The sequence below is a fragment of the Habropoda laboriosa genome, unplaced genomic scaffold (assembly GCF_001263275.1).
Source record: "Habropoda laboriosa isolate 0110345459 unplaced genomic scaffold, ASM126327v1 scaffold65, whole genome shotgun sequence".
Classification (NCBI taxonomy): Eukaryota; Metazoa; Arthropoda; class Insecta; order Hymenoptera; family Apidae; genus Habropoda; species Habropoda laboriosa.
In genome coordinates this window covers 3,465,280-3,492,718 of record NW_017100254.1, presented here as the reverse complement: position 1 = coordinate 3,492,718, position 27,439 = coordinate 3,465,280, and the positions used below count along the sequence as shown (strand labels likewise).

Below are 27,439 nucleotides of genomic sequence, written 5' to 3'. Positions count from 1 at the left end.
AGAGCACAGTGATTCGGTGAACGTAAATCCGGCGATAGAAAACTAAAAGGCGGTCACAGACTCGGTTGAATTTTCGATTCGCTGAGCTCTGACTTTGTCTAGCTAAGCGCTTAATCTCAGCACGAAGTAATTTATGTTATTGAAACGCCTGTCGGTCCTGTCTGTAATCACTTGCATACGAGATAAACAGTAAACCACTGACCAAAACCACCCGATACACCCCGCGTATATCCACTTTAATTAATTACTAAGCTACTTTACACATTTTCCAATCCTACGGTCGAATATTCAAAGCCAATAAGCTGTTTATGAGTTGTCTCGAGTAACTTTGAGAGTGAATCACGTTTCTAGCTATTTCCTAATTCGGTTTACGATTAAATAAGCGTAATACCGTTCGTGAAGGTTCGTCCTTTCCATGGTCAATCGTGGCCGCAAAATTTGTTGTTTCGGAATTGCGGAATTTTAAAGAAATTTCAAAATTTTAACATTGGTCGTTTCAAAAATTAAGGCGAAAGTACGCAGAGAAGAAGAATGAAGGCTTAAATTAAGGCGAGTGGCAAAATTTTCAATAGGTGCCAAGGACACAGTGTGAGAAAATTTAAAAAATATCTATAGACGTCCAGGGCACAGTGCAAAAAAATATTCAAAGCGTCTATAGATGTCAAGGACACTCGGAAAATTTTGAAAGGGTCAACAGCGTTGAAAGGGTTAAAAGGTACCAAACAGTATTTCTTCCCAGATTTAACCTTCGCTTCCATAAATAATGTGCGAAAAAAGGTTTCCCGTTCCCAGCTCTCCTCTTAATAAATGCAGATTTCAATCAACCAGTTTCTTACCTTCTTCGCCATTCCCAAGTAGTATAGTTTCTCCGTCTTCTCGTCTCCACGTAATATTTGGCGTTGGAGCTCCCTTAGCAGCGCAACGCAACGTGACGTTGCTGCCTTCTCTAACTACCATATCCGTGCTTGTTAAATAATCCAAAATATCCGGCGGAACTGAAAGCAGAAAAATTCCGAATTGTATCGAAAATCGAAAGAAATAGTGAGAACTCCGCACTATTCCAGATATTTAAAAATCGTTAAATTTCTTATTCCTCGATACTTTTGTTCATCAGATTTGGGTCGTCGTAAAATACAGAAAGTGGTATTATCATCAACTAACCCACAACTTCCAAGTAACCCGTCTGACTTTTCATAGGATCGGTGTTTATCTGGCACATGTAAGCGCCTCGATCATATTCGCGCACTTCTCGTATGTGCAAATGCCACGTTCTCTGCTCCGTGTGAGTTACTCCGATTCTCTGATTCTTCGTGATCACATGATTGGCGATTGTTAAGATTGTCTGCGTGTCCACTCGCAGCCATGCTACCTGCAAAGTGCAAAATGAAAAACAAACCTGTTTAATTCGTCTCAACAACTCGCTAATTTATTACTTTCCAGCATGGACGTTTTAAATTCACCTTTACTCGTCACACGTGTTTGCAGTGTTTACGAACTGGCGAAGCTCATCGTCGGACATAAAACGACGTGTCGCACATAAATATTCCACGTGGATGTTAATGGAAAAATGCACGCAAGGTGAATATTTGAGAAATACTTTTCAAAGAATATTACCGCGTTCTCTTTCAGCTTATCTGAGTACAGGCAACCCTCTGATCAAAGGGAGCACAGTCTGCAATATCTCCTTTGATTCCGTTTTCAAAATTGCCTCCAGCTCACAATCAGTCCAAGTATACGTTGCATAATTCATCGAAACGCATTATTATAAAAAAAAGAATTACAACAGACGCTAAAGAGATATTGGAGAAATAGAAACGTGGTCAATGTGGAAAGAAGTATCATAATGTACAGCATCGATATACCTCGAAACAATCCTGATTTATCGGTTGTCGTTATCGTTCTATCAGGGTAATTACACCGGTGCCCCAAGAATTCAGGGAAGAAAACATCTTGGTTGCAACCGGAGAGCAAATTCTCGCGCTTTTTCCAGAAAATCCCTTCTTTAATCATTCCTTGATACAGACCGCCTCTCCCTCGACTTCTATCTCCCGCCGTTTGTTTGTTTCTTCATTTCTCATTTCTCATGTTTCCCGGCCAATTACACTGTCACGATTTATGTACTACGAAGAATTAGTAGTTCCGGTAATTTACTGTCAATACGGGAAGCTCGCGAAGTGTTATTCCAGAATTGGCCGATTCTCTGGAACTTTAATTCGTCGGCTAGCTGCAAAAACTACGTACCGGGTGTCTCGAAGGTTTCTGTATAAAGTCAGTCCCTCCTTTGTCCTTTCTCTGGACTTTTACGGGAAACGTTTTTCTCCGACGAACGCGAACAGAAAATCGCGAGCCGTAGTTTATTATTAGCGAGTGCTTCTCGATTCTATTACCGGCAAAATGGCGGCAATTCTCTCGCGGAAATTACGTTAAGGTTCTATTAAATTTGCCACTTTTTCTCTGGCAATATTCTCCTTTCAATCGGAACCGTTCGAAAAACTCTCTCCTTTTTCTCTTTTTCCTTTATACTTAACGTTAACTTAACATAAACCGATTTCGATGAAATTTTCAGCGTGCCTGTCATTGGCATAGATCTACAAAACGTATTTTTCAAATTTTCATTACGAGCTCAGCTATTTTCTCCGCGATTCCGACTAATTGCAGTTTTTTCAAAAATTTGTACAAACGTCGTTCACGATAGCAAGTGGGTGAATCTCTGTTCGCCCGTCCCTGAGCGCTGGTGTTTTTCGTTAATAACTCGAAAACGAAGCTTCAAACTACATTTTGGATAAGGAAAAAGTTGTTCAGGGTCACCCCAGCAACCCCCCATTTCCGGGTGGTCCCAACGTTACGAGACACCCTGTATGCGGAATTTTAAATATAAGATTTCAACGACAATGTTTCGTCAGGTTGCCGAGGACGAAGCTTTCTCGTCAAGAGCATTTCGAATAGTAACAATCGTAATGCGTTTATTGTATTTAATCAAGCGTCGAACAATCGTGCACGTTGAATTAACTGAGCGTCAAACTCAGCGAATCATCCACGTTCTATATGCCCACGAGGTTGGATAAAACGGTTATCGTTTGAGAGGCATTATTTCTCCCTAGCAACGGTCCCGTTGTCTACCTCGGTGTCCACCAGGTTACCTTCACATGGCCGATCTTCAAATGATTCGATATGTGTAGCAGGTGTATCGCAGGTGTGCCTTGCTTTCTTTTACGAGCCGCCAAAGTGGCGAATGGAAGTGCAACCTTTCTGGATACTAAGAAGATTCTGTTAATTGGCATTTCTCAAAATTATCTGCGATTCGACGTCTCCCTTTCTTTTTTTTTTTATATAAATTTGTCGGTTTTGAAGGAATTTTTCTTTGAGAAAATCTTGGATTTAAGGCAGAGGTGTAGAAGAGATTTCTGTTTTTATTAAATGAGATGTTACAATTTTTTATCTTTGTGCGATAACCGATTTGCGACGATTTCAGTACTCTGTCATATTTTTTTAATATAAATTTGGGAGTTTTGAGGAAATTGGATATTATTGGATATTATTAGTGATTTGAAAACTTTGTCCGCCTGGAATATTTTCGTTGTTTGCAGTTACATGCAAAACTTGCTACGAATAGAAGCGTAGAAGAGATTTCTACTATTTTTCAAATGGGCCCCTATATTTTTTTATCACCGTGTGATAACCGATTTCTGGCGATTCCACCACTCTGTCGTGTTTTTCTAAATATGAATTTGCGAGTTTCGAAGAAATTCTTCGTACGATAAGCATATTTAAAAATCTTTGGTATTATTATCGACATGTTAGATATAGACATATTTTCAGGGTGATTCAGAAACTTTGCCTACCTGCAGTATTTCCGTTCTTCGCAATAATATGGAGTAATGTTATATACAAAACTTTCTACGCGAGTAGAATACTATTTTTTAAACGGAATCCTATAATTTTTTATCGCCGCGCGATAACCGTTGTTGCGGCGATTTCAGCGCTTTATCATCGCAGCCGAACCAGCTGGCGTTTGTACCTCTCTCAACAATGATATTCTAATTACAACGTTGCTACGTGCCGCAAAATTCTTGCTGAAATAACAACAGCACACTTAATTATCTAGAAACGTGGCATAGAGAAAGCGGCAAAGGCGTCATTGTCTCAGTAAGTTTGCTCTTTTAAATAGACTCACGTACCGCGTGGTACAAACACGTCAGAAACACGTTCTCTTCTAAAATGAACTTTTGTAATAAAAGTTCCGCGGTATCCTTCTTACGCCTTAAATTCAACATTCCCCTTTATCTATTAGCTATGCACGAGGAAAGTTTCATTGAGTATGATCAGCCGTAAATGTGAAAAGTACAAATGTAGATTAACGTTCGAGGTGAGGTGAGTGAGGAGCGTCGTTACCCTGATTTCACCTCAATTTATTAACGTATAAGTGTATGGCCGTATAGGCGTACAATTGGTCCAGAAAATACAATCGTTTACTTTGTTACTTGTCCCGGCGGCAGCGGTTCGGCGGGTACGTCGCGATGGTCGGTAAAGGAACAAACTGTCCGGAGGTGTAGGCGTACTGGGTTTTTATATTGTTAGGATAGGGAGACAGGGGTAGCGATAGATAAAGATAGAAGTGGAGAAAGTGGTGGAAACGGAAAATTCGTTGCCTGGATGCCACATGTGCGCTTCTTAGGCCACTCGAGGACGAAGGCAAGTCTTAACCCGGGGAGAGACAAAAAAAACGGAAGGAGTTGGAAAAGAGCAAGTTCGCGTGGAAGAATAGAACGAGGTTCGGTAAGGGTTTGTTGACGACGACGTACCCGCCACAGAGGAAATATAACGAAAAATGGCACACGTTTAACACAAGCAAATAGAGAAAAAATACAGAGAAGAATTAATTCCTTTTAAGAAGTGCGAATCCTTTCAGCGTTTCTTCTCTTCTCTCGGGTGCTGTGTCCTTGTGCGAGTCCAAAGTTGAAAATTGTTAAGCACTCGGGTACTAATTTCCGCGTACTTGGAATACTGCACTGGGTGCCGTCTGAAGACTGAATGTATTGCGTTGAGAGTCTGACTGAATCTTTATTATTCCTAATGTAACTGATGGTCTGTGTACTAACACTCTGTGGTCTTAAGCTAAGTCGGCCTTCTTATCGAGTCGTCCCTTCTCCAAATCTTCGAAAATTTGAAGAAGGGACGCGAAGGGAGGTTCTTAAAATTACTAAGTGACCAACCCCCTATCACCCTCTTCCATTGCGCCCGGAACGAGTCACGTCCTTGGAGCGGGGGTGACGAAGCTGGTCCTTGCTGGATGGAAATTTGACAACAAGGGGGGAAAACCCGGCCAGGTCAACTCTGACTCTCCGACTCGTTCTCGGTTTCGAAGACCCTTTGGGGGTGACTTTATGATACCTTGCCTTACTGACTGAACAATAGCCTATTCTTTAATATTTGAGAAATTCTACGTGCCGCGTGTTGGCTGCAGACCGGTCTGCTAAATTAAAAATAACGGTTTGCTGAACTAGAAATCACGTATCATAAAATCGTCCCCTTGCTGTCCTAACAAAAATAATGAATCCAATAGTATAATAAGCGAAAACAGGGAGAAATATATACGGACAGTAACGCGACTAAGTGTAAGAAATACTTGGTGTGCTTACTTTGTACTATAGTCGCCTCAAAGGATAAAGGTTTAGCCAGCAGGACGTGCCGCGTCACGGTTTGTAAATTCCAGTTCTCGACTAATTAAAAGCGTTCGTTCTCTTTAGAGGTATCTCAACTACAGCGGCCTGGCCGTTCTTCTTCTTTTCTTTTTGTTTAAACACTTTGTTCATTGGCCAACAAAGTACCTACACGCGCTTTCTTTTGACAGCGCGTGGAGAGGCGGGAAGGAAAACAAGAGCCGTAGTGGAAAATTGAATTTCTGACGATCGTACAATACAGAGTTCATTGGAATTTAGATACTGTGCCAGTCGTTCACGTACAATTATACGTTCATTCATTCAACGCGCTTCATACCATATTTTCCAGGGATTACGTGATTCCTATTATGCGATTCCTGCTTCGTCTGCTTATTCTCTTTTGTATCTGGAGACAAAGGGCTGTAATACCTTAAGCTTCGTTTCCCATTTTCGTGCGCATGAGTGATTACCTGCAACTTTTTTTCTTCCTCTTTCTTTTTTCTTCGCAAGAATTCCGTAAAGAAGATTGCGAGTCCGCTGGGGTGGTAGTAGTGTAATGAGAATATATTGCTAACACGCGGTGTTAGCACGTTAACAGCTTATCTGCTTTGATTTCTTCTTTCTGGCTTTTCGTAGAAACGGCGGCGATTCAAAGTCGATCGGTGAATTCGGCTTAGATCAACGTACAGGGTGTTTCGAGTGAAATTGGCCGGCAAGAATACGAGAAATATTTCGTAGGTGATTCAAATGGTTCTCAGAGACGAATCAGACGGAAGAAAGATTTCTTTATAAATGTCCCCTTTTCGATATTTTTTTACGTGTACGCGCATAATTTTTTAAAATTATCGTGCATTCGTCCATTATAATAGCTTGAAATGATTTCGAATTTCAAAATTTTCAAACAAACGTGAAATTTCCTTTCGCAATTTCGAATAATTTTCTCTTCCGAAGAACTTATTCTTCTTATCGAATCTTATCTCTTTCCCGAAAACTCGTTCGTTATTCGGGAAACTCGATCAATCGTTAGTTATCAATTTCCTCTTCCGTCCTACTCGGCAATTCGCGAGTATCTCTGGTATCGTCGCGGATCGAGAGGACATTTACGCGGGCCGTTTCACGCGAAACTCTCTGTACGATAGAGAAAAAACGTCTCGTTGACGGTAGTTTCGCCTCTTCTTTAAGTGAAAGAAACGAAATTCAGTGAACAGTGAAAGGGGTGCCCCGAAAGAACATTCCGATGTTACTGGTAAACAGTATCTGTATGAAGAAAGGGGAAGAAAACGTTGACCTGAAAATGACACGAAACTTTGAAGTAGAAATTTTCATTACTTCTACAAGACTTGCATTCAGAGCTCTGGCACCACTCCAGCAAAATAATAACGTAACATTTCACTTCGGGCCGATCGACTTTTCGACGGCTGCAAGAATTCTTTCGAAGTTATCGCCGTTGGTATCGCGATAAACATTAATTCCTCGCGCGAACAGCTCGAATCTGAGATACAACGTGTACAGAGAACGGTAGGGAGTGTTTTGTTTCTCTCTTGTGTGAGATTTTGTTCTTTTGGGGAGAAAGGTTGGAAATTGAAGGATTGCTTTGCAATTTCACGGGAGCAAATGGCCAATGCGAAGGATTTTTGCGACGTAACGTCGGTGATATTTTCCGTAAGAAGGCGTGATTACACCTCAGATATCCAACGTTAACGCGAAGTTTCGCGGAATTGAATTTATCACAGTTCACCGCACCTGTCCGATGGATTTATGCAAATGCTGCGTCGATTACGCATCACCACACTCGCAGCACTACGATGCACAATCCATTTTTAATGCGATGTTAACGTTTACTATAAATGATAACGGAACACGCGGTGACCATTGTTATTTGACACGATTGCTTTTTATTCTAGAAATTTGTCTCGCCCGTTGAACTCTTGCTTTTACCACGGAAAATGAGGGCTGTGTGATTTTCAGCCGGCCACCGGGAAACGGAGAATGTTTGTGTTGTCCTTATTTTTATGGTTCGCGTCTTTTTTTCGGTAATTTGTATCGGTTTGTGTGATGAATAATTCATTCTTCGCGTGGAGTTGAAAATCGATGCTGTTCGTTGGATACTGTATTTTCGTTAAAATATTGGTAAACATAGTAATTTGTCAGTATTTTAAAGAGATAGTCAGCATGCATAACAAAATACTCTAAGTTAACCTAATCTATCCAAAAATTGAAATTTCATCGAGCAGAAAATAAATCAGCAACCAAATAAACAGAATTGTACCGATGAAGTGATTGACCAAAATATTCACTTTCACAGACAATTTATCCAAAAGAACGCTAATGAAATAAGCAGAAGCGCTCGAAAATGGCGGTAATTACGAGAGAGACAAGTCCATAACATAAAGTATCGATTAAGTTTTTGCAGAAAAGGGTGGAAAGTAGTGGTTCGGTTGGTCGAAGTTTGAACGGTCGTTCCTTGCGAACAGCATATCAGAATAAACGGAATCTCTTATCGGCGGACTGCTATGATAGAGGAAATATCGTGAAGTCGGAAGCACAACGTCATCGCGATTTTGAACGCGTGCCAACCGGTGCATTATGCTCTGTTGTAACTCGCTGAATTATACCTGGATCGATAATTTTCCGCGATATGTAAAAATAACGGGGACAATTAAGTAACTGGACGGCGACTGGTCTGGAGTGAAATGGAACGGAACGAAACAGGAACGAAACAGAAACGACAAGTGCCGGCGGATTTATTTAAGCTGCGAGCATAACTATCAAATAGCGAAGGGGGGCGCGTGCATTTACAGGATGCACGTGGTGCAAAAACAATCAGTAAAATGGCCAAACCGGGAGCAATTTTGTCCATTATCGTGGATGTAGATATATATGTATATGTATGTATACATACGTGGACATTCTACATGTCGTGTTTGGCATCGAGGCATTGAATTTCATTTTCGTGGCTGCACTATTTAATTTGCGAGAAATGCCGTGAAAATTTCTCCAGAATTTAATATCTTCCGCGTGAACATCATTCCTGAAACGACACGTTGCCGCGTGTTTTTTCCACCCTTTTTTTGGGGGGAAAATTGTAGGAGTTAATCAGGCGAATTTCTGTGATATCGCGTGTGAGTTTATTGGAAAATTTGTGAGATAGGTTAACGAAAGTGTCATGTAATTAGGGTTACTGTGTTTGAAAAACGCGGGAGAAATTTTGGGACAAGGGGAATTTTGTTAAATTTACTGTTATTGAAAAATTTTAAATTGGGGCAACGAAAGTGTCTTATAATTAGGGTTACAATATTTGACAAATTGGGGCAAGTACAAAAGAAAAGGACACGAGGAAATTTTTGGAAAAAAGGGTACTTGTGTCAAATTTATTGTTAGTGAAAAATTTGTGAATTAGGCCAACGAAAGTGTCTTATAATTAGGGTTACAATATTTGACAAATTGGGGCAAATACAAAAAAAAACAGGACACGGAAAATTTTTGGAAAAAAGGTACTTTCATTGCAGTATTTAAAAAATCACAAAGTACGAGAAATAAAACAGTAATTTAAAAGTATAGCAACGACCTATTTGGCAGCCAAGAAATTTTCTTAAGAAATATTTCATTATTCTTAATTAGTTCGTAGAATTCCCTGCACTTTGGAGCTCTTTAAAAATCAAGTCACTTGGAAAATCACGCAGTCAGAAAACCAGGACGCTAAAACTTGACTGTCCACTTACGAACGAGTCGGATAGATCGGGAATCGAGTTTGGAAATATTTCAATAATCCAGATATGTGTGCACCTACGTGAAATACACGGAAAGTGTTAGAATCGTGGGCGGCAACGCGTGTAATGGGTAAAGTGCGGACCCTCTTCCAGTACGAATCTGTTCTGCAAGCATGATTCTCGGCGTGCTGCCAACATCCTAATTATTCTTGCTCCGTTAAGCCCGTTTAATACATCGATTTCGCAATTCCTGTTATTTTTCGATCTACGTGATTTACACATCTACACACACTAACTGCTTAAAAAAAAAAAAGAGCGCACGTTTGCATTAACGTAACGATCTACGTGGCGGTATTACAATACGCTCTCTAATTAGCCACTGTGAATCTACTTAATTGCTAATTTTCATTCGGCCGATGAAAAGTAATTAATCGGGGAATATCGCTTGAATTTTTTCCCCCGCGCTATAAATATTTAGCTCGCGAGAAAAGTCGTTCATTTAGGTAAATTACGAGCGAAGCTTACGAAGTTCTTGCAAATTAGCGAAACTTCGATTTACTGGAATTTACTTGAATGCGCGTATTTTATTAAACGAGAACGTTGGAGAATAATTTTCTCGCGTTTGAACGAATCTGGAGAAATTTTCATTTACCCATTTTCACGACCCCCGTAAACGATTCTTGAAATTCAAACGAACGGCCCGCACTAGCCGCGGCTCGTTCGAAACGTTCTAATTTGCTACGCTTTAAAGATAATTTCGGCTAATGCAACATTATAATTGACAATAATCTCTACATCGCCGAAAGTTCGACGGAACTTGGATTCGCCGTAGCTACCATCCGAGGATTCGTACTGTAAAACTAATCCCCCGCTGAAATGAAAAGTAACGTTGTATGCTTAACGACACTATTACCATGGAAATAACTATCTAAATGTAAAGTCGCTCGAATTAAATTCACGATCTTCGATTCAGATGGAATCTCGCTGTCGTTACGAGACGCAGTTCTAAGAAAAATTGTTCGCCCCATAATTGAGTCGATCGCGGATCAAAATGGTTAATTCCAGTTCTGGAATTTTTTTTGAATTTTCCTGTTAAAGCATTTGATCGATGCTCGTCTAAATTTCCTTTATGACGGAGGAAACGGAATGCAGAAACGCGATTATAATTGTGACAAGGAACGCTGTTAACGCTTTGTCGCTTCGCAGGAAAAGGGACCACTCTCGCTATTGTTTTCCCTGTTTATATGGTCCCGCGTTCGCGCACTCTCTTCTCACTCGCTCTTGTTTAATAACAACGAACATCGGAAGGCCTGTTCGTGTCGCAGGGTTTTTCTTCGGAAACGAATTCCGCCGTATGATCGGCCCGCTCCGATCATTGACCTCCTACAATAACAAGGCTTAGCACTTTACGGTGTTCAATTTGTCAGAAACAAAACATGACAGAGTTAATTACTGACTCTTGCGAATGAGTCAAATGTTGTAACGCAAGTTGTAATAAATAAAATAACCAATAGTTCGCGTATTTCCCGCGTATTCGAATGTTCCATAAAGAATCCGCAATCTAACGATCGCGAAACTTTTTTCCAATTCCAATAGCGTATGTATGCGCGCATTAATGTTTGAGCGATCAAGATTCCGCGTAAAATATAGTCGGATCTGCGGTATTTCGGGTGCCGTTAGACGGTTATCTCCCGAATTTTTTCGTACGCCCACCGAAATAACAAATGTTCGACGTATAACTCATAGTCGATTCTGCTACACTTTCTTATTTGGTCAGCATGTAATGGGTCTCTGCTAGAGATGATAAGTCGCCAAACGAATCGCTGGGGACACGGTAAAAACTGTTCCTATTTTTACCACACAAAGTGGCAGGGATAACTTCCGGTCTGACTCCAGACCGCTGCTGCTAAAGGAGGAGCTATATATCTTCGCTGGGTAGACGGATAGATCAACCGACTATCAGATAATTAAATTCCTTGTGCACCGGCACATTCTGAATATTTAATCCATCTGTGTCTGGTTATATATTTTTTCTTTCTTCTTTTTTCTTAACGAGTCAAGGAGACGCGAATGCTCCGCTTGATTAAAATACCATGAAAATGTTTTAATCACCTTGTTCATTTTTTCCCTCACATATTGTCTTAAGATTAACCCCGTAACGCTGAAAAACAAGTTACTCATCGATCGCTGGCTGTCCCTTCAAAGTCCTGTCCAGCAATTCCTTCACCTCCTCCTCAAATCCCTTCCTTACAAGTACACCCGAAAAATCCCTTACGCGGTCGTTCTAGAAACCAAGCGAGTATAGTTAAGAGCGGTCGATCTTCCCTTCGTGAAGTTCGCGCCTTGTAAATTCGGAATCCGCGAGTTGTTACGAGTTACGCTTGTTGTGTCCTCACATGGAGCGTAATATTGGTTTGGGTTGGGTTTCAACGTTCACCGTATGAGAGTGATACGTGGTTGACAACAAATCCGACAGGATTGGAACCTTCGGCGTATGTGGTTAATACGCCGTTCTCCGAAGGATGGAAAAGGTTTGGTGGTTGTGAGGACAGTACGTATCGTAATGTCGGATATACCTCGAGCGGTGAAGATATACCCTTTGTGAGTTTAACTATTTCGTTACTAACGTTACAAGGAGATGGTTAATTGAATAAAGGGATGGAAAAGGTTTGGTGGTTGTGAGGACAGTACGTATCGTAATGTCGGATATACCTCGAGCGATGAAGATATACCCTTTGTGAGTTTAACTATTTCGTTACTAACGTTACAAGGAGATGGTTAATTGAATAAAGGCTGAGCAATTCTATAGTAACTATATTCGAATAATATTGAAGGAGTTTACAGTAAGTTTACAATGGTTTAAATATGAATTACAATGGTTGATTCTTGGCTGAGCAAGAATCTTCCTTCTCGACTTTACACTTACGAGTTTAGTATTATACTTGGTTGCTCGAAAGGGAATTGAGCCCGATCTTGCTCGTGTTGAACGGCGACTATACCGATACTGCTCTACTTTAAAGTTCAGGGTAGCTCTGAACCGTGACTGCTCCTGAGCTTCGAAAATCATGCCCTTATGTACCCAAAAATCTGTATCCACTTACGAGTTTAGTATTATACTTGGTTGCTCGAAAGGGAATTGAGCCCGATCTTGCTCGTGTCGAACGGCCACTATACCGATACTGCTCTACTTTAAAGTTCAGGGTAACTCTGAACCGTGACTGCTCCTGAGCTTCGAAAATCATGCCCTTATGTACCCAAAAATCTGTATCTTTTGGGTGGTGGGGGCCCCAATTTTCCCATGAGAACGAAACGCGTTCGTTTACTTTATCTGAAGGGGGTGAGCTCTAGGCGGATGTCTCGGCGCCGCCGTGTCGCCTAGTCTGCGTACGTAACAGTGTCATTGTTGAAATAAAAGTTATATTGTTCAAGTATAATCCATATAGACTTTCCTCCTCGGATTCCAACAATATATACCTACTTTAACACTAGAACTACCGGCCGGGCCAAAATGACCCTTTTGCAACTTTCCAAAACCAGTGAACGTTCGATACACAGCAAGTATTACCATTTGTAACTTCTCGACTTTGTGTTCTGCATGTATGCTTCCGTTTGTGTCGATCTAAACTAGTTGTTCATTCACATTTTAGTTACATAAAAATTCACTTCTGGAAAGTGGCTAATTGGTCATTTTGACCGGATTGGCAGTTCTAGTGTTAATTAACGCGAAGAATGTAATAATGTTTTTCTTGTCGTTGTAACGATAATTTGGATGAGAGTGAAGGTAGCGAGAGCTTTGGTGTACGCGTTTCTGTTTTGCAACTTTGGTAATTAGATTTGTAAATTACCGATCGAAGTTATTCGTTATTCGGGAAATAGAATTAATCTTGCGTAGTTATTAATTTCCACTGGTTTTGCCGTCCGGTCTCTGGACTGTCTACAAATCTACCGGTACCCCCAACCTCGTCCTTAATTTCCTCCTTAATATGCAATACAGCGCTCGGATCCTTAAAACGTCCCGAAGGAACGAAGCGATCTTCACTGTGAACTACTTCATTATGCGGTCAAGTGTGGCCAGGGTTCAAGAGGTACACGGGTACAATTACGAGACAGTGTTGCAGTTGAATTAAAAGAATCTGATTGCAAATGTTCCCCGCATACGAAAGTTGTAGAACGTTTAATCGCGAAGTTCGAACTCGAACGTTTCTTAGCAGATTTTCTTAATTGCGCACCTTGCCAAAAAGTCGGACGACATTTTAGGAGAGCAGTGATGTTAAGGTAACGCTACTGAAAAATATACGCATAAAAGTAGCTATGCTAATATTTGAAAAGAAACCTTTTATTTAAATTGCTGCTAGAACTTGCAGAGAATAAATCAGAAAAAATTCTTTAACTTATACCTCCTTATCTGCGATGTGCCAGATTTTTTTTTTTATTTTTGCTTGACACTGAATAAGGAAAATAGAGCGAAAAGTGATAATTGGAATTTTCGTTTGTGGGAAAATTTTCTTAATAACGATACAGCTTGCCAAAAAATCGGACAAAATTCCTTAACATATGTCTCCTTATCTGCGATGTGCCAGATTTTTTTCTGAATTTTTGCTTGCCACTGAGTAAGGAAAATAGAGTGAAAACTGATAATTGGAATTTTCGTTTCTGAGCAAATTTTCTTAATTATGACACACCTTGTGAAAAATCTGAAAAATTCGAGGATAATAGTTACGTTAAGATAACGCTACTAAAAAAATATAAAAGTAGTTATGCTAATACTTGAAAAGAAATCTTTTATTTAATTTACTGCTAGAATTTACAACGAAAAAATCCGAAAAAATTCTCAAACACACGCCTTCTTATACGCAATGTGCCAGATTTTCTCCTAAATTTTTGCTTACCACCAAATAAGGAACGCAGAGTGAAAACTGATAATCCAAATTTGCCCCGTAACTACTCCCAATCTACATAGAAAGTTGAAACTTGACGTCAAATGTTTTCTTTCAGCAAACCATCAAACGGTCCAGAGCAAGACCAATTTGATTTAAAGACTCCCTTAACCCTTTCAAACAAATAGCTACGACTGTACCTTAACGAAGAAAACGGCGAAATCTAAATCAAAGCAACGTTCATTTTCCTAAATGAGTTAATTAACATTATAGCCGGGCACTAATTGAAGTTTTATTCGTTATGCAAATTGAATTCTGGCGGATCAATTAATCGACACGTTTTAACGCCAGTGAAACACACCTAGCGCACGGCTGGCTGGCCTGATGGGGAAGTATTTCTATCGTGACAAGGCGATGTATAAAGATTAATTCGTCCGCCGGTATGTTATCTTGGAGTATCTAAATCCGTGCACGCAGTCACCAAGGGAATCTCATTAATTATTCACGAGCAAATATCCGTGACGTGAAAGCAATCACCAATTGTTCCTGTCGTTTAACGCGTAGCTAGTAGCCCGTACAGGAAATCGATGGTAAATATTAGACACCGCTGATCACCTCTATTCGCGGTATAATTATTTGAGCTGTATTTTGTGGCCGGGCTATGTACAGCCCGCTTTACGCGTTTCTCGTTAAAAGAAGATTTACTTATCGCTGTACAATCGCGCTTCATCATTTCAGATACGCGTACGTTGTATGCTACAACACCTGGCGAAAAGCTTTCGAATGCAACGGTTCGAAGCTGACTGGAAGCAAACAAATTTTTTAGGCGTATCGCGGGAACGTTAAATTGGTCTAATACGAGGTAGAACGGGAGAAAAGTAATCAAGATTAATCAACAAGTCCAGTCGAAAATCGAAATCCATAGAAAATACTAGGTCGTCCCGTAAGTTCGTACCGAAAGCGAAAAAATATATGTAAAAGAAATAGGAAAAAGTTGTGGAATGAGAAGACACTCTGGTGTTCTTTTAATCAATTTTAAGGGTTCATTGATAATACTGATCTACTTGTAAATTATAAAATTCGGCACGAACTTATGGGATGGCCTAATAGATCCAGAGAAGGTGTATTTGGTCGACCGAAGTTCTGGAAAAAAGTATTCGACGTTACAAATTTGCGAAGAGATGAAGAGTAATTTATGGAATATTCGTATTACCTAATATTTTGTGACGTTTCCACGCTTTTGTGCGTGTCGGCATAGATTTTAGGAGATTTTCGCATTCTACCGGTGAAATTTCTTCCCACGATACTTTAATTGCCTCGCGAAGCTCATTTTTACCTTTTCACTTTCCCGTGTGCGTCAATTTTCTAAAATAAATAAAATTAACATTTATAATATTTTTTCTAAAATTGTGCCATTTTGTGCTTTCAATTCCCTCGGTCTCCAAATAATCTTGCACCCTTTTGCCACGGTAACAACTTGTATATCGCGTGTTAGAGTGTTCAAAGAACGTTTTCCCCGTAAAATAGATGTTTTCGAACCGCACGAAGCTCGATGATGCCGCTGTGAACGGCAATTATCGATATATATTTTGGCACAGTTGAACTCGGTCAAAGTAACAGTGGCATAAATGAAACAGGTTCCAATTGGCCAAACTCTGTCTTCGGCTAGCAGAGATAACAGGTCGGATGTCGGCCAACGTTAGTTAACAGACCTTTGATTTTTATCCGTGAGTTTCGTGCCAGAAACAATTATTTTTAACGATTAAGATCCGGCGAAGAGTTATTCCTCGTAGCGTATTAAAGTACGCCGTCTATCGTATACATATCTCGTTAATTTCCTACGGTTTCGGAATGGTACTTTGGGAATATCATTTGCTCAACTTCTCTCGGCGTTCTAGCGGCCGACTTATGAAATAGGAAAAGTTCCCTCCGATCGAATAATACCGTCTATATCGCGGCAAGATCGTAGTATCTTCGTTTCTTTTGGGGGGAAACGTCGATTTTCAAATCGAACGGCAATCGTCGATTTGTCGAATTAATTTCTGAAAATGTGCGACAAATTGTTCAGCACCGAGAAACTCGAAGAGCGAACAAAAGGAGCGAACGTTTAGAAAAGCGGAGATTTTTATTCGGGAACACGGTTGTCTCTTATTATTCGCTTTTTAGGGGACATTAACTATGAGCGTGGTTGGCACACGATCGTTATTTTCTTGAAAGGATCGGACGATCCGGGAACATTCAATCCCGATCTCGTTTCAGCTCCTATTATCTTGTCGAGCGAGGAACAATAGGAGGACAAAAAACTGCTCCGTGCTGCAACAGCAATGAATTTCGATACAGCTTAAACCTTTCTGAATGTCAGACGTCACTTCGTCAATTTACGAGGCGGGTTAAAAAGGGGAGAAAAAAGGGATCCTGCCCGGACTTTGTCGTTGCTCGCCTCGTGGAAAATTGAAACTTGTAAACAAGTGAAAATTGACAATCGTGCGATAGCCGGGTATACGGTTTTTCTTTTCTTTCCTTTTTTCTAGAAATTTCGAGAAATTTAAGCGTGCTTGGGCTGTCAAACGAGGAATATAAAAGAACGTAAACGAACGGGGACGAAATGTAGATATATTTAGCGTGGAATGCTTTCAGAAAAGTTAAACATTCCGATAAATCCAAATTTGTTAACTGGCGTGCTACGAACTTTTGCATTCAAACCAGGAAAGGAAAAAATGAAGATGGATGCGTCCATTGACTTACAGAATGCACAGTTAAACGCAGAGATAGGTGTACCCACGCATTTTGTGTGCGCTTTTTTTTTCGTGCTGCGCGCGTATATCAGGGTAGACGTGCAATGATAAATTAAGAATAATGTTTATATCGATTCCTTTGCATTCCTGAACGCAACTGCACGGACGTGAAAGTGCACTTTTGTCTCTTAGCAAAACTATTACACCTGCCAGTCATCGTGGCCATTATAGCGGCAATTAATCGTAATATCACACGTTTCGATCTCGAAATTTACTTGGCAAAGTATCGCGGGATATTTGATAATGATACGGTGAGGAAATTAATGAAAAGTTTTCGTGGCACGGTGGATTCGAGTAGTCTTGTTTCGAGACCCCAAGAATAGGCAATCTTTGTTAATTTTTTTTTTATAGAAAAGAACGTTGTATGACTTCGATATTTTTACAGCGTGTTTGCGAGCTTTTGTATATGATGTATGCAAAATTTGGTTTATGAGAAATTAACAGTACTGAAGTTATGGCGATTTGATCTAACGTTCGTAGACGGTGAGCACGATTTCGTGTTTCGTGATTTTTTGGTCTCAAACATGAGAATACCCTATCAATAGTTTTAGCAAGATGTTTGAGTATGTTTGAACTCCTCAAGAGAATCAAATACGTTCGAATTTCAATGAAAAACAGAGGAATTTGAAGTGTAAAAATTTACTACACGAAAAGTAATCAATTTTTTGGTTCCCAAACATAAGAATACTTCCTCGATAATTTTACCAATATGTTTGAGCATGTTTGAACCTCTCGAAAGAATCAGATCATCGTAAGTTCGAATTTCAATGAGAAATAGAGAAATTTAGATTGTAATCTTTTAGTCTCCAACATGGGAATACCTCCTTAACAGTTTTACCAATATGTTTGAACATGTTTGAACCCCTCGAAAGAATCAAATCACTGTACGTTCAAATTTCAATGAGAAACAGAGGAATTTGGATTGTAATCTTTTAGTCTCCAACATGAGAATACCTCCTTAACAGTTTTACCAATATGTTTGAACATGTTTGAACCCCTCAAAAGAATCAAATCACTGTACGTTCAAACTTCAATGAGAAACAGAGGAATTTGCATTGTAGTCTTTTGGTCCCCAAACACGAGAATACCTTCTCAACAATTTTACCAAGATGTTTGAGCATGTTTGAACCTCTCGGAAGAATCAAATCACCTTACATTCGAATTTCAATGAAAAACAGAGGAATTTGAATTGTAATCTTTTGGTCTCCAACATGAGAATACCTCCTCAACAATTTTACCAAGACGTTTGAGCATGTTTGAACCTCTCGAAAGAACGAAATCACCGTACGTTCGGATTTCCCCTGCGAACTAGAGTAATTTCAATTGGCGAGATAGTAGAAAGGAGTTAATATTTCAAGTGGCGAAGAAAATGCCCGGATCCGTGGAATGATTCGCGCGCTCCTAGTTAAATTAGTGCGACCGTTCCATTACGCGCGATGAATATTTTAATAGCGACGTAATTTTCCGAGTTGCCGGACCCGGTACCCGTCGTGGTCCGTTCCACGATTCCGGTAACGTGCTCGTAAGACTCGTGTCCGGGATATAAAGGCAGGTAACGCGACGGTCGGCAAAGAAAGCCAGAAGAAAAGCACCTTTGATTTTAACACCGCCGTGAAAATGTTCCCCAGCTCTCGCTATACACGCTACTTCTCGGTGCCGACCCGAAACCCCCCCGAGCTTCTCTTCTCGCCGAGCGGGAAAGATTTAACTTTCGCCGAATATTTTATCGATCCCAAACCCACCGAGACAGTCGTAAATATTCGCGGAAACGTGTCAAAGTGTACAGCCGGTATTGCTATCCATAAAAGAAATCCAGCCGGATCAAATGAATATGAAAAGATGCCAGCTGATAAAATTCTCCAGGACACTCGTAGAATCATTTAGGTGTAACCGCACGTATAAGAAGGTGTATAAACTGCAGGTCGGGGGATGTAGATCAACATGATTTATGTGTCATGCGGTGAGAAAGAAAGAAAAAAGGAAAGAAAAGAAAGTAAAACATCGTTTCAAGTGCACTGCCGCTTTTTCCCCCACGTTTCACAGCTATAATCTAATGCACGTACTACGGGCAGACGTGATGAATGCTTCTATATTTTACACATTCTGCTTCTTTCCTTCTTTTTCTTCTTCGCATTGTCGTCTATTCGATAGGACCGATTCTTTCCGGGAGGTTCGACGAAATTTCTCCCGTGTCCTAAAGAGACTCTTCTAAACGCTACGACATCTACCGAAATAGGCACTCGAAACTTGCGAAAAGTTATCGAGTGAAATGTCAGCCGAGTGGAGTTCGCAGCAGAATGAATAATTACGTGCTTCGTCAAAGTGTATTTTTAACGCACAGAGATTAATTAATCTCCGCACGGATTCTAAGCGTTGCGTTGCACATTTACTCCCCCGGAACAAGCTGAAAATTACGGTTTACGTAACGTTGACCTATTTGTCACGAAGTTGAAAATCAAACTGTTCAGACAGAGAGAGAGAGAGAGAGGTGGTAGGTTAGAGACAGGGTAACGTATAGCAAGCTCGGTATAATTAATACGAAGAAAGGTAGCAAGACAGATGTTAAAGAGAAGCGTGTGTCTGGGGCAACGTTATTGCAATTATGCTCCGCTGTTACAATCGATATTCGGTGTTGGCTGTGAGTGTGCAAATGCGCAAGTAATCCCAAACGCAATATATAATTATGCCTTACGTGACATGTTATTACAGATATAGGCTTGCACGCGACTCTTGCGGTTCACGGTGTCGCAACAGACCCATTCTCTCCAGAGGCCGTTATCTTCTCCTCTCCGTGCATGCGCTCGGTTACCGAATAATGCGAGCCTCATATGTAAATCCCATTCTGATTAACATCCACGTGTACGAACAGAGAGCCCTTACATCACCCCCGGTATCCTTCTCCGATCCTGGTTGCCCCTAAACCCTCTTAACTGCCGCATCGTGCGAATGCCTCCTCCGTGTATAAGTTCGTCGCTGCGTCACCTCTGATAATATTCACATTTGCATCCCGGCACGCGAAACTTACCGCGAAAAATTCTCATTGCTCGCGCTGCGTGGATGTTTCGGATATTTTCGGGGATGAAATCGACGTAGAAGTAACTTTCTTTGGAGGCACGAGGTTGTGGATGTGAATTGGGAGTTTTTGCGAGCTGGATCGAACGTGATAAAATAGAGTAGACTGAAAGCAGAGGGTAGAAATGTGAGATACTGTGGTTTGAAATTAAGTGTTACGAAGACTTTAACACCCTTCCATAATAGGTATTGTCGTTTCTCGTTTGAATCGGAACAGAGAAATTTTGGGGAGTTTACTTCAGCATTTTTTGTGATTATGAAAAAATCCAGGGAGGTAAGTTATTCTGTGGTAATCGTAGTCTGGGAATATTAACGAAGATAGTGGCAGAAAGTAAAATCGCGAGATCACTAAATAATGAAACGGCTTTCGATCACTCGTTCAGATGCCAAGTGCAAAGTTAGATGAAGAAAAGAAATTTATTCGAAAGAAAATATGACAAAATTGAACAAGTTTACACTTGAACAAAACGAAATAAATTCAAACATTTTTATTAACTGCTTCAGCGCAGTCTCGCATTGCTACCCTAATTTCTACTTACCCCGTTTCGCCTTAATTTCGAAAACTGAAAGAATCAAAAGTCTCTGCTCATGCAACACATTTCACAATAAAATTCCCCGAAGTTACTACTCAACTTTTCTATTTACACCTACTCCGAGACTCCCTACGTCGAAAAATAAAACGAATTCCCCATATTCCTGCTCTCTCCCCTATCCACGTTCGCGTAGAAACAAGTTTCCGCATTAGAAAGTTCCTTTTCAATTTAATAATCAGGAGGTGTCTAACGGGTATCTGCCTCCTGACGTGAATAGCGTGTCCAATATACAATTTTCGCCGGTGGCAGATATGACTTCCTAATATTGTCGCGCCAAGGTCCGTCCTTCTATTATTAAACGTTTCATCGGGCTGAAATATTGAAATTAGAAGATTAACGCGGACTAAAACGTACAATGCTACGGCAAATGAAAATCCACGCGGCGGTAAACTAAACGCGATTATTATTTACCGTTAATTAAACAGATTCACCGCGGTTGAGTCGGACGAGAAGTTCTGCGAAGCAACGGGGGGAAATTTGGTAAAACGGGAAATTTTACATCACCGACGGGTTCTCCGTTCGCAACTATTCGACCATTCGAAAGATGCACTTTTGAACTGATTAAAGCGGTATTCTCGGTATTCGAGCATTTAGCGAACTGGGAAAGTGGGAATGCGATAGGAACAGCTTCCGTCCTCCGTGAGTCGTAATTGCGCAATATCCTCGCTTAATCTGACGTAGTTAAGCTAAGTCTGCTCTAAGCCTGTCAAACAAATAGCTATTCAAATATTTGAATTTTATACGTCACTGTCCCCCGTTTGTTCGAAATTTACGCGAAATTTCCAACGACGCCGACGCGTTATCGAGTTCCGTAAAATTCGTACCGTTACACCCTCAAATATTTTCCTCCTTAGTCCTCAGTTTATCTGTACTTACGAGTCGCCGAGTTTCACCGTTACTCATACTGGACCCTTCACCTTTCAACTCTCTGTTTTCAAATCTCTGTTCGAAACAAGCCCTGTTTTCCCCATTTCCGCATTCATTCTCTATTTTATCCACGCGCACGTCACGTAAAAAGTTTTGTATCCACGCAACGACGATCCTTGTTCAATTCTGACACGTCGTCGAGAATCGATTGAAAAAGTAGCGACTGTGTGATCGCCTGAACTTTTTGCTCTTAACACGTTGAACGCCCAGCCTGTTTTGCTTACCGTTCCGTTCAGGCCACACTTGGCCGTGGGCATGCACACAGTGGGCCATGCGAACTATAAACAGAAGACGACTAACGAAAAGTATACTGTCAGTCACCGGTGACTGACGCGGCCTAAACGGAGGGCATAGTGTCAGTCGTCGCATTTCCCCTTCCCTGGTCGCATTTGGGTCCCTTGACGGGGGTGAGTTTTCGGGCCTTGGTCACCGCCCAACGCCAACCACTCACCCTCGAGGAGAGGGTGTTTTGCGTGAAGTACGCGTCACCCGAACTTATGGGAAAAACCCAGGGTAACGGTGCCGCTATTGAGAAGCACGAAGAAAACTCGAAATTCTCCGCTTTTATGAGAGGTTTAAAACATTAAACGCGTATTCAAACCTTAATCTGAAAAATAGCAGAGAGTCGCGTCCGTATCGTAAACCTGGTCTAACTTAAGTATCCTTAACAATCCTTATGTGTTTTAATTCAGCGATACCCCAATATCTGCTCCTAGTTTCGAGGAATTGGAGCAAACCGGGCATCACAGTGCGATTCGAATTTGTGCGAATCTTGCGAAGCATTGGGTTGGTGCACGTGAAACGTCGTCAAAAAATTCAATACAATTTTCCCAACGATTAATTTGAATTTGAACTTAATTTCCCAAAAATGATTAATCTTTGAATGAAAAATTCTTCGAACGCTGCTTTCACAATGTCTTCGTTTCAGAGTAATTTATTTATTAAAGAAATTGTGTAACTGTTCGAAGAAATGGCAGTTTATTGGAGAAAGATCGAGTGAATAACGTGGAAGCGACAGAATGTCATATTCCTCGCTTTATTATTTCCAATAATTTCCCTTATAATCTCTCCTATTGGCTCGTCCCCAACGAAAAGTCAGCAACGGTGAATTTTCCACGGCAACGTTGAAACCGCCTTGTTCTCCGCGAAAACGCGCGAGGTAAATTTCTCCCGTCAAATTAACGCAACTTTTAACAGATAAATAATACTAGGAGAAACAGGAGACGTATTATTAGGCAAGTTTTAATTCACTTCTCGCGATCATCTTGCAAGAATGTAAGCAGCTCGAAGGTAGAGCACAAGTGACTGGAATAATGAAGGAAATAACGAAAACACGAGCAACGTCTTGGCATTTAGCGCAAAGTGTTCTCGGGCTACAAGAACATTTGAGGGTAACACGAGCAGGGGAGGAAGCGTGTAAGGGTGACAGGAAGCGTCTTCGCTCGCCATGAACCGTGACTGCGCAATACCCTGGCTTAAACTGACGTACTTAAGCCAAGTCTACATCTGCTAGCAACCTCGTTCCAGGATGTGCTACACTTATTTTAACCCCCTGCAGTTTACACCCTTTTCTTTACCTTTTTTCTTCCACCTTCAGCGACTGTCTTCCTATCGATAATTGGATCCTGGTTGCGCGTTCAACCCTTTCGCCAAGGCACACGTGGGTGATCGACGGTGGAAATTCTTAACCGCGACTGTGCAAAATTTTTTTGTTAACCCTTTGCGATCGGGATATTCGCAGTACGGCGTTTTTACCTTTCAGGCGCTCTGTGGTCGCCCTTTGCCTGCAGAAACGGGGATCAAGTAACAGTAATGTGCACACAGCTTGAACGAACTCGTTTCAATGAAATTTACACGTCTTCTGGGCGATAATTGACCGAGTGCAAGCTACTGAAGAATAATTCCGACTAGGACGACTAATATGCTTACGGAAAATACGACCGCAGAGAGATAAATTAAGGGAGTATTCTGGTTTTGAAAAATTAATTTCAATTTTTTTTTTTTTTGCATTTTCTTCGAGTGTAAGTATTCTGGAACATGTGTGCAAGAGGATTTGTTTGGATTCGTGAAATTAATTTGGATGTAAGCGTTTGAAGGATGCAATTTGAACGCGTTTTTCTCGAAAGCTCATTTTTCGAAACGGTGCACGCGATATTTCAGGTTCTAGTTTATCAGTTGACTTGAAATTTGTGGAGAAGCTCCAGCACACTTCCTGGTATCGCGTGAACCAAAATTTTTGACATCCGTCGTTTTTTTCTTATCCTTTTAACACGCTAAATGCGGCAAAATATGAAGGAAATCGATAATCTAAATTCGAAATGCTGTCATTTTGTAAATAATCGATATTTTTAGTTTATTTTCGTTCAGACCGTAGCTAGATCTATACCAATTAAGATTCTTCCTCGTTCTGTTATTTTAGATCAGCAGAAGGCCCGCAATCATTTAAACGGTAAACACACTTTTTGTAAAGCACACTCTATAAAAAAAAATATAACTTGCGTAATTTTGACTATTCCTACTTCAAAAAAATACATTATGTATTTCAAATACCCATAAACGTGTGTGCAAAATCTTAACGCGAAAAGTTTAATAGTTCTTTCGAAAAAAAATCCTAAAGATTGCCTCAAATATGGCATTCGAAACCAGAACATCCCCTTAACGGCCGTTTTTTTAGGCCTTTTTTGCTAATTTATTACAGAAGTACGGTAACAGTTATTAACGTGAGCTTTATTCCTATGTATTTACTTGTCCTTGGAGAATCATTACGAATTTTTTTTGTTGAAAAATAATTAAATATGGCTGCTGTGGAACACGTCAAACAGAAGCATGAAAAAAAGAAGTAGGTCCATGGTTGCCATGATTTGAGCTGTTCTGCTTGTCAGAAATAAAGAAATCCAATTGATTCTGATTTAGTATGCATTTCGCTATAGTCAGTAGTAGAATAAAAGAAAAATATTGAAAATTAAAAAAATGGCGACACTTTGAATACGAAGTATCGATTTTTTCCACTTTTTTTCGTCTTTCAGAGGTTCGAAAAATCAGAAAAATATATATTTTGGCGTAATTCTACTACCGACCATAGCCACACATGTTCTGAAGACATGTGCAAAATTTGAGTTGAATTGGTTCAGTAGTTTTTACCAGATCGTGGCAACCATTTCAGGAAACACGGTTCCGTTTAAAGTTTTCAGTGCAATTTAGATTCTCCCTTGATGTGTTACACTAAACGAGCTATAACTTCGTTATTTTATTCAATACAGCTATAAAACTTCAGGAGTAGATTCTTAAAGTGTTGTACTTTCGATATATGCAAAAATACAAAAATCGTTTTTTTTCAAACCGTCACCCTAGAAGACCCCCTTAACGTAGAAGCGCGTAAATGACCAAATTAAGTATTAAATGAAACTATAAATGCAGCAAAAGCCTCGAAATTAAAACACCTACAGGCGAGAACAGCAACGAAAGGGTTAAAGTGGAACGAAAGATAAATAAAGAATCTTCTGTGAACATTAAGATATCGCACAAGAGCCGGCGATTAACTGCTAAGTATTCCTCTATTCAAATTTGCAAACCACAACTCTCACCGTTGTACACACCGACTGCAAATACTCATCAAACTGGAAATAGCTGTATCTCATTAATTTGAAATATAGGTAACCGATCGACATCGCGCAATCGAATTTACGACCCGAATTCGTTTAGAATGACGGTGCTTCGATACTGTAACACCTTTGCCACTGTTTGCGACGAAACAGAAGAATTTCTCAGTGGGAGAAAAAGTGAGCAGAAGTTTGTCCCGTGGTTAATAAAACGCTCGTAATCGTATTTGCGATCGTGAGTGTGTTTTTAAGCGGGATACTAATACGGCAAGTAGGCTTTTCCAGTGGAAATTTCGCGATATTACCAATTTATTTCGCACAAACAACTTTCCGCGGTAGCAATTCGCGTTCACTCGATCGCGAATTAACGAAATTTGCTTACGCTCTACTTTTTCGCGCGCCGCGCTCGTTGATTGCCCATGCGAAAACTGTAGCTTTTTGTTCTACAGACGCTGCTATACCGACCAAAAGTTATTAAATAGAATCGATTCTTACGAGGTGCGCTTGAAATTCAGGTCACCGATTCGGCTCAAAATTCCACCGCACGTGTATGCACCTGTATGTGTACATTATCAACGTGTATGCACAGTTACAGAGTATCTTGGACAGTAACCGATCGAACGATTGATAACAGTGAAAATTTCGCGTAAGAACGAATCACTTGGATCTTATGAAATTTGGCAAAAAAAAAGAAATCTTGTTAATTTAATTTCCACTGCGTATAGATTTATTTCCCCGCCGTGGAATAACTTCATTTTTCCAATATAGAAATTATTTAAACTTAATTCTCGTTTAATTACGTATAAATTTGCTTTTGCAATACAGAAATTACTTACACTTAATCACTATGCAATTATTGAAATTAAATCACTTAAATTTCGCCAGGTCCCTTGAAGTAGTCTTGGCAGAAGATTGGAAAAGAAGGAAAAACAGGTTTCACGGAGAGTGAGATTAAGAGTCATCGTTAATAGAGAGTTTACCTTGTAGATAGATAGATTTGCAACGACACAAGCGAGCACTGCTTCTCTGCCCATTGGGACCGTCACGTTTGTTATTGGCACAATGAAGATCGGTCCCTCTGAAACATAAGGGTGTTTTCTACTGAATAGTTCCGTTCGTTTTATCCTTAGAAACTTTCCTAACCATTCTACACACACACGCAAACACAGAAGTACACGTATATAAGGTTGGAACGCTTAGGGATGGTACATTTAAAAGGAGGTTATTAACGCTAGTTAACGGTTCCCCAAAACGCTTTGAAGGTGTGTTACGTTAAGTAGGCATGTACGAATTGCGTAAAGGCGACGGAGAGGCAAAGAGGGGAAATGTTGGCAAGGGGGTTGAAACCTGGTGTGCGCCAACAGATAAGCACTGATCCCAATTACACGTTGGGTAGACCGGTTTCCAGGCTGAACGGATCATGGATTATTGACTCCATCTTGATTACTTGGCTCCCGTCAATACAATTGAGAGAGATCGATACACCTTGAATTTCCTATACTTCCACCCGTATGCATATCGTGCTATCGAGAATTTATTCTTCACAATTCTACGGTCAATTGAAATTTAGACAATTCTCACGTATTTTAACCCCGTCGTTTTAATCTCCTTTTCTCCCTCGGTATTGGTTAAATGAGTTTACTTTGAAAGTGGTATCGAGACACTTTTACGCTACTTTCAGATATTTGAAGTATTTTGCATTTTAACGCGTTTAAAATTGTATTTACTATATTATACTGTTATGTGTAATAATAATTCAGAAATTTTACGAAATTTTATGCTTACTAGGAGAAATTTTACTGGTATTCGTTAACTTGGTTATTTATATTTTTCTCGGTAGAAATAATTTCGTAAAGTGATTTGAGGCCACTTTCAAAATTCACAGTTTTTTCGCGAAGGCGAAAAATTCCAGAAATGTGTTTGATGTCGTTTTTATTTAACGTTTAGTTCGACCGGGTGTCGTTCTAGGTGTACTGTTTTAGACTATCCGTCGACCTTGTGCAGGTACATCGGTTTTATACCAGTTTTGGCACCTTGCTTCCGACCAATCAATGGTCAGGAAAAGGGGCCTGGAGTCGAGCGTCGCTTCGTGGGTTTTTCCCAACTTCGCCCTCTTCCTACCTGTGGCGGTTGCTTGGCGTTTTGGTTTATAATTATAAAGATGTTTGGTTATGATAATAATAATATCTAATAATAATGTTAATAA

The 27,439-nt window shown here is 40.3% G+C and overlaps 1 protein-coding gene across 1 annotated transcript in view; it reads right to left on the bottom strand.

The window, feature by feature from the left end:
- LOC108572364 (neurotrimin-like) overlaps positions 1-27,439 on the bottom strand; it is a 97,093-nt gene that overhangs the window by 15,971 nt on the left and 53,683 nt on the right. The window contains exons 2-4 of the mRNA XM_017934592.1: positions 26,214-26,311; positions 1,162-1,369; positions 837-995 (exon numbers count right to left, since the gene is read on the bottom strand). Coding sequence (XP_017790081.1) covers positions 837-995; positions 1,162-1,369; positions 26,214-26,311 — 465 coding nt within the window. The remainder of the gene's footprint in view (positions 1-836; positions 996-1,161; positions 1,370-26,213; positions 26,312-27,439) is intronic.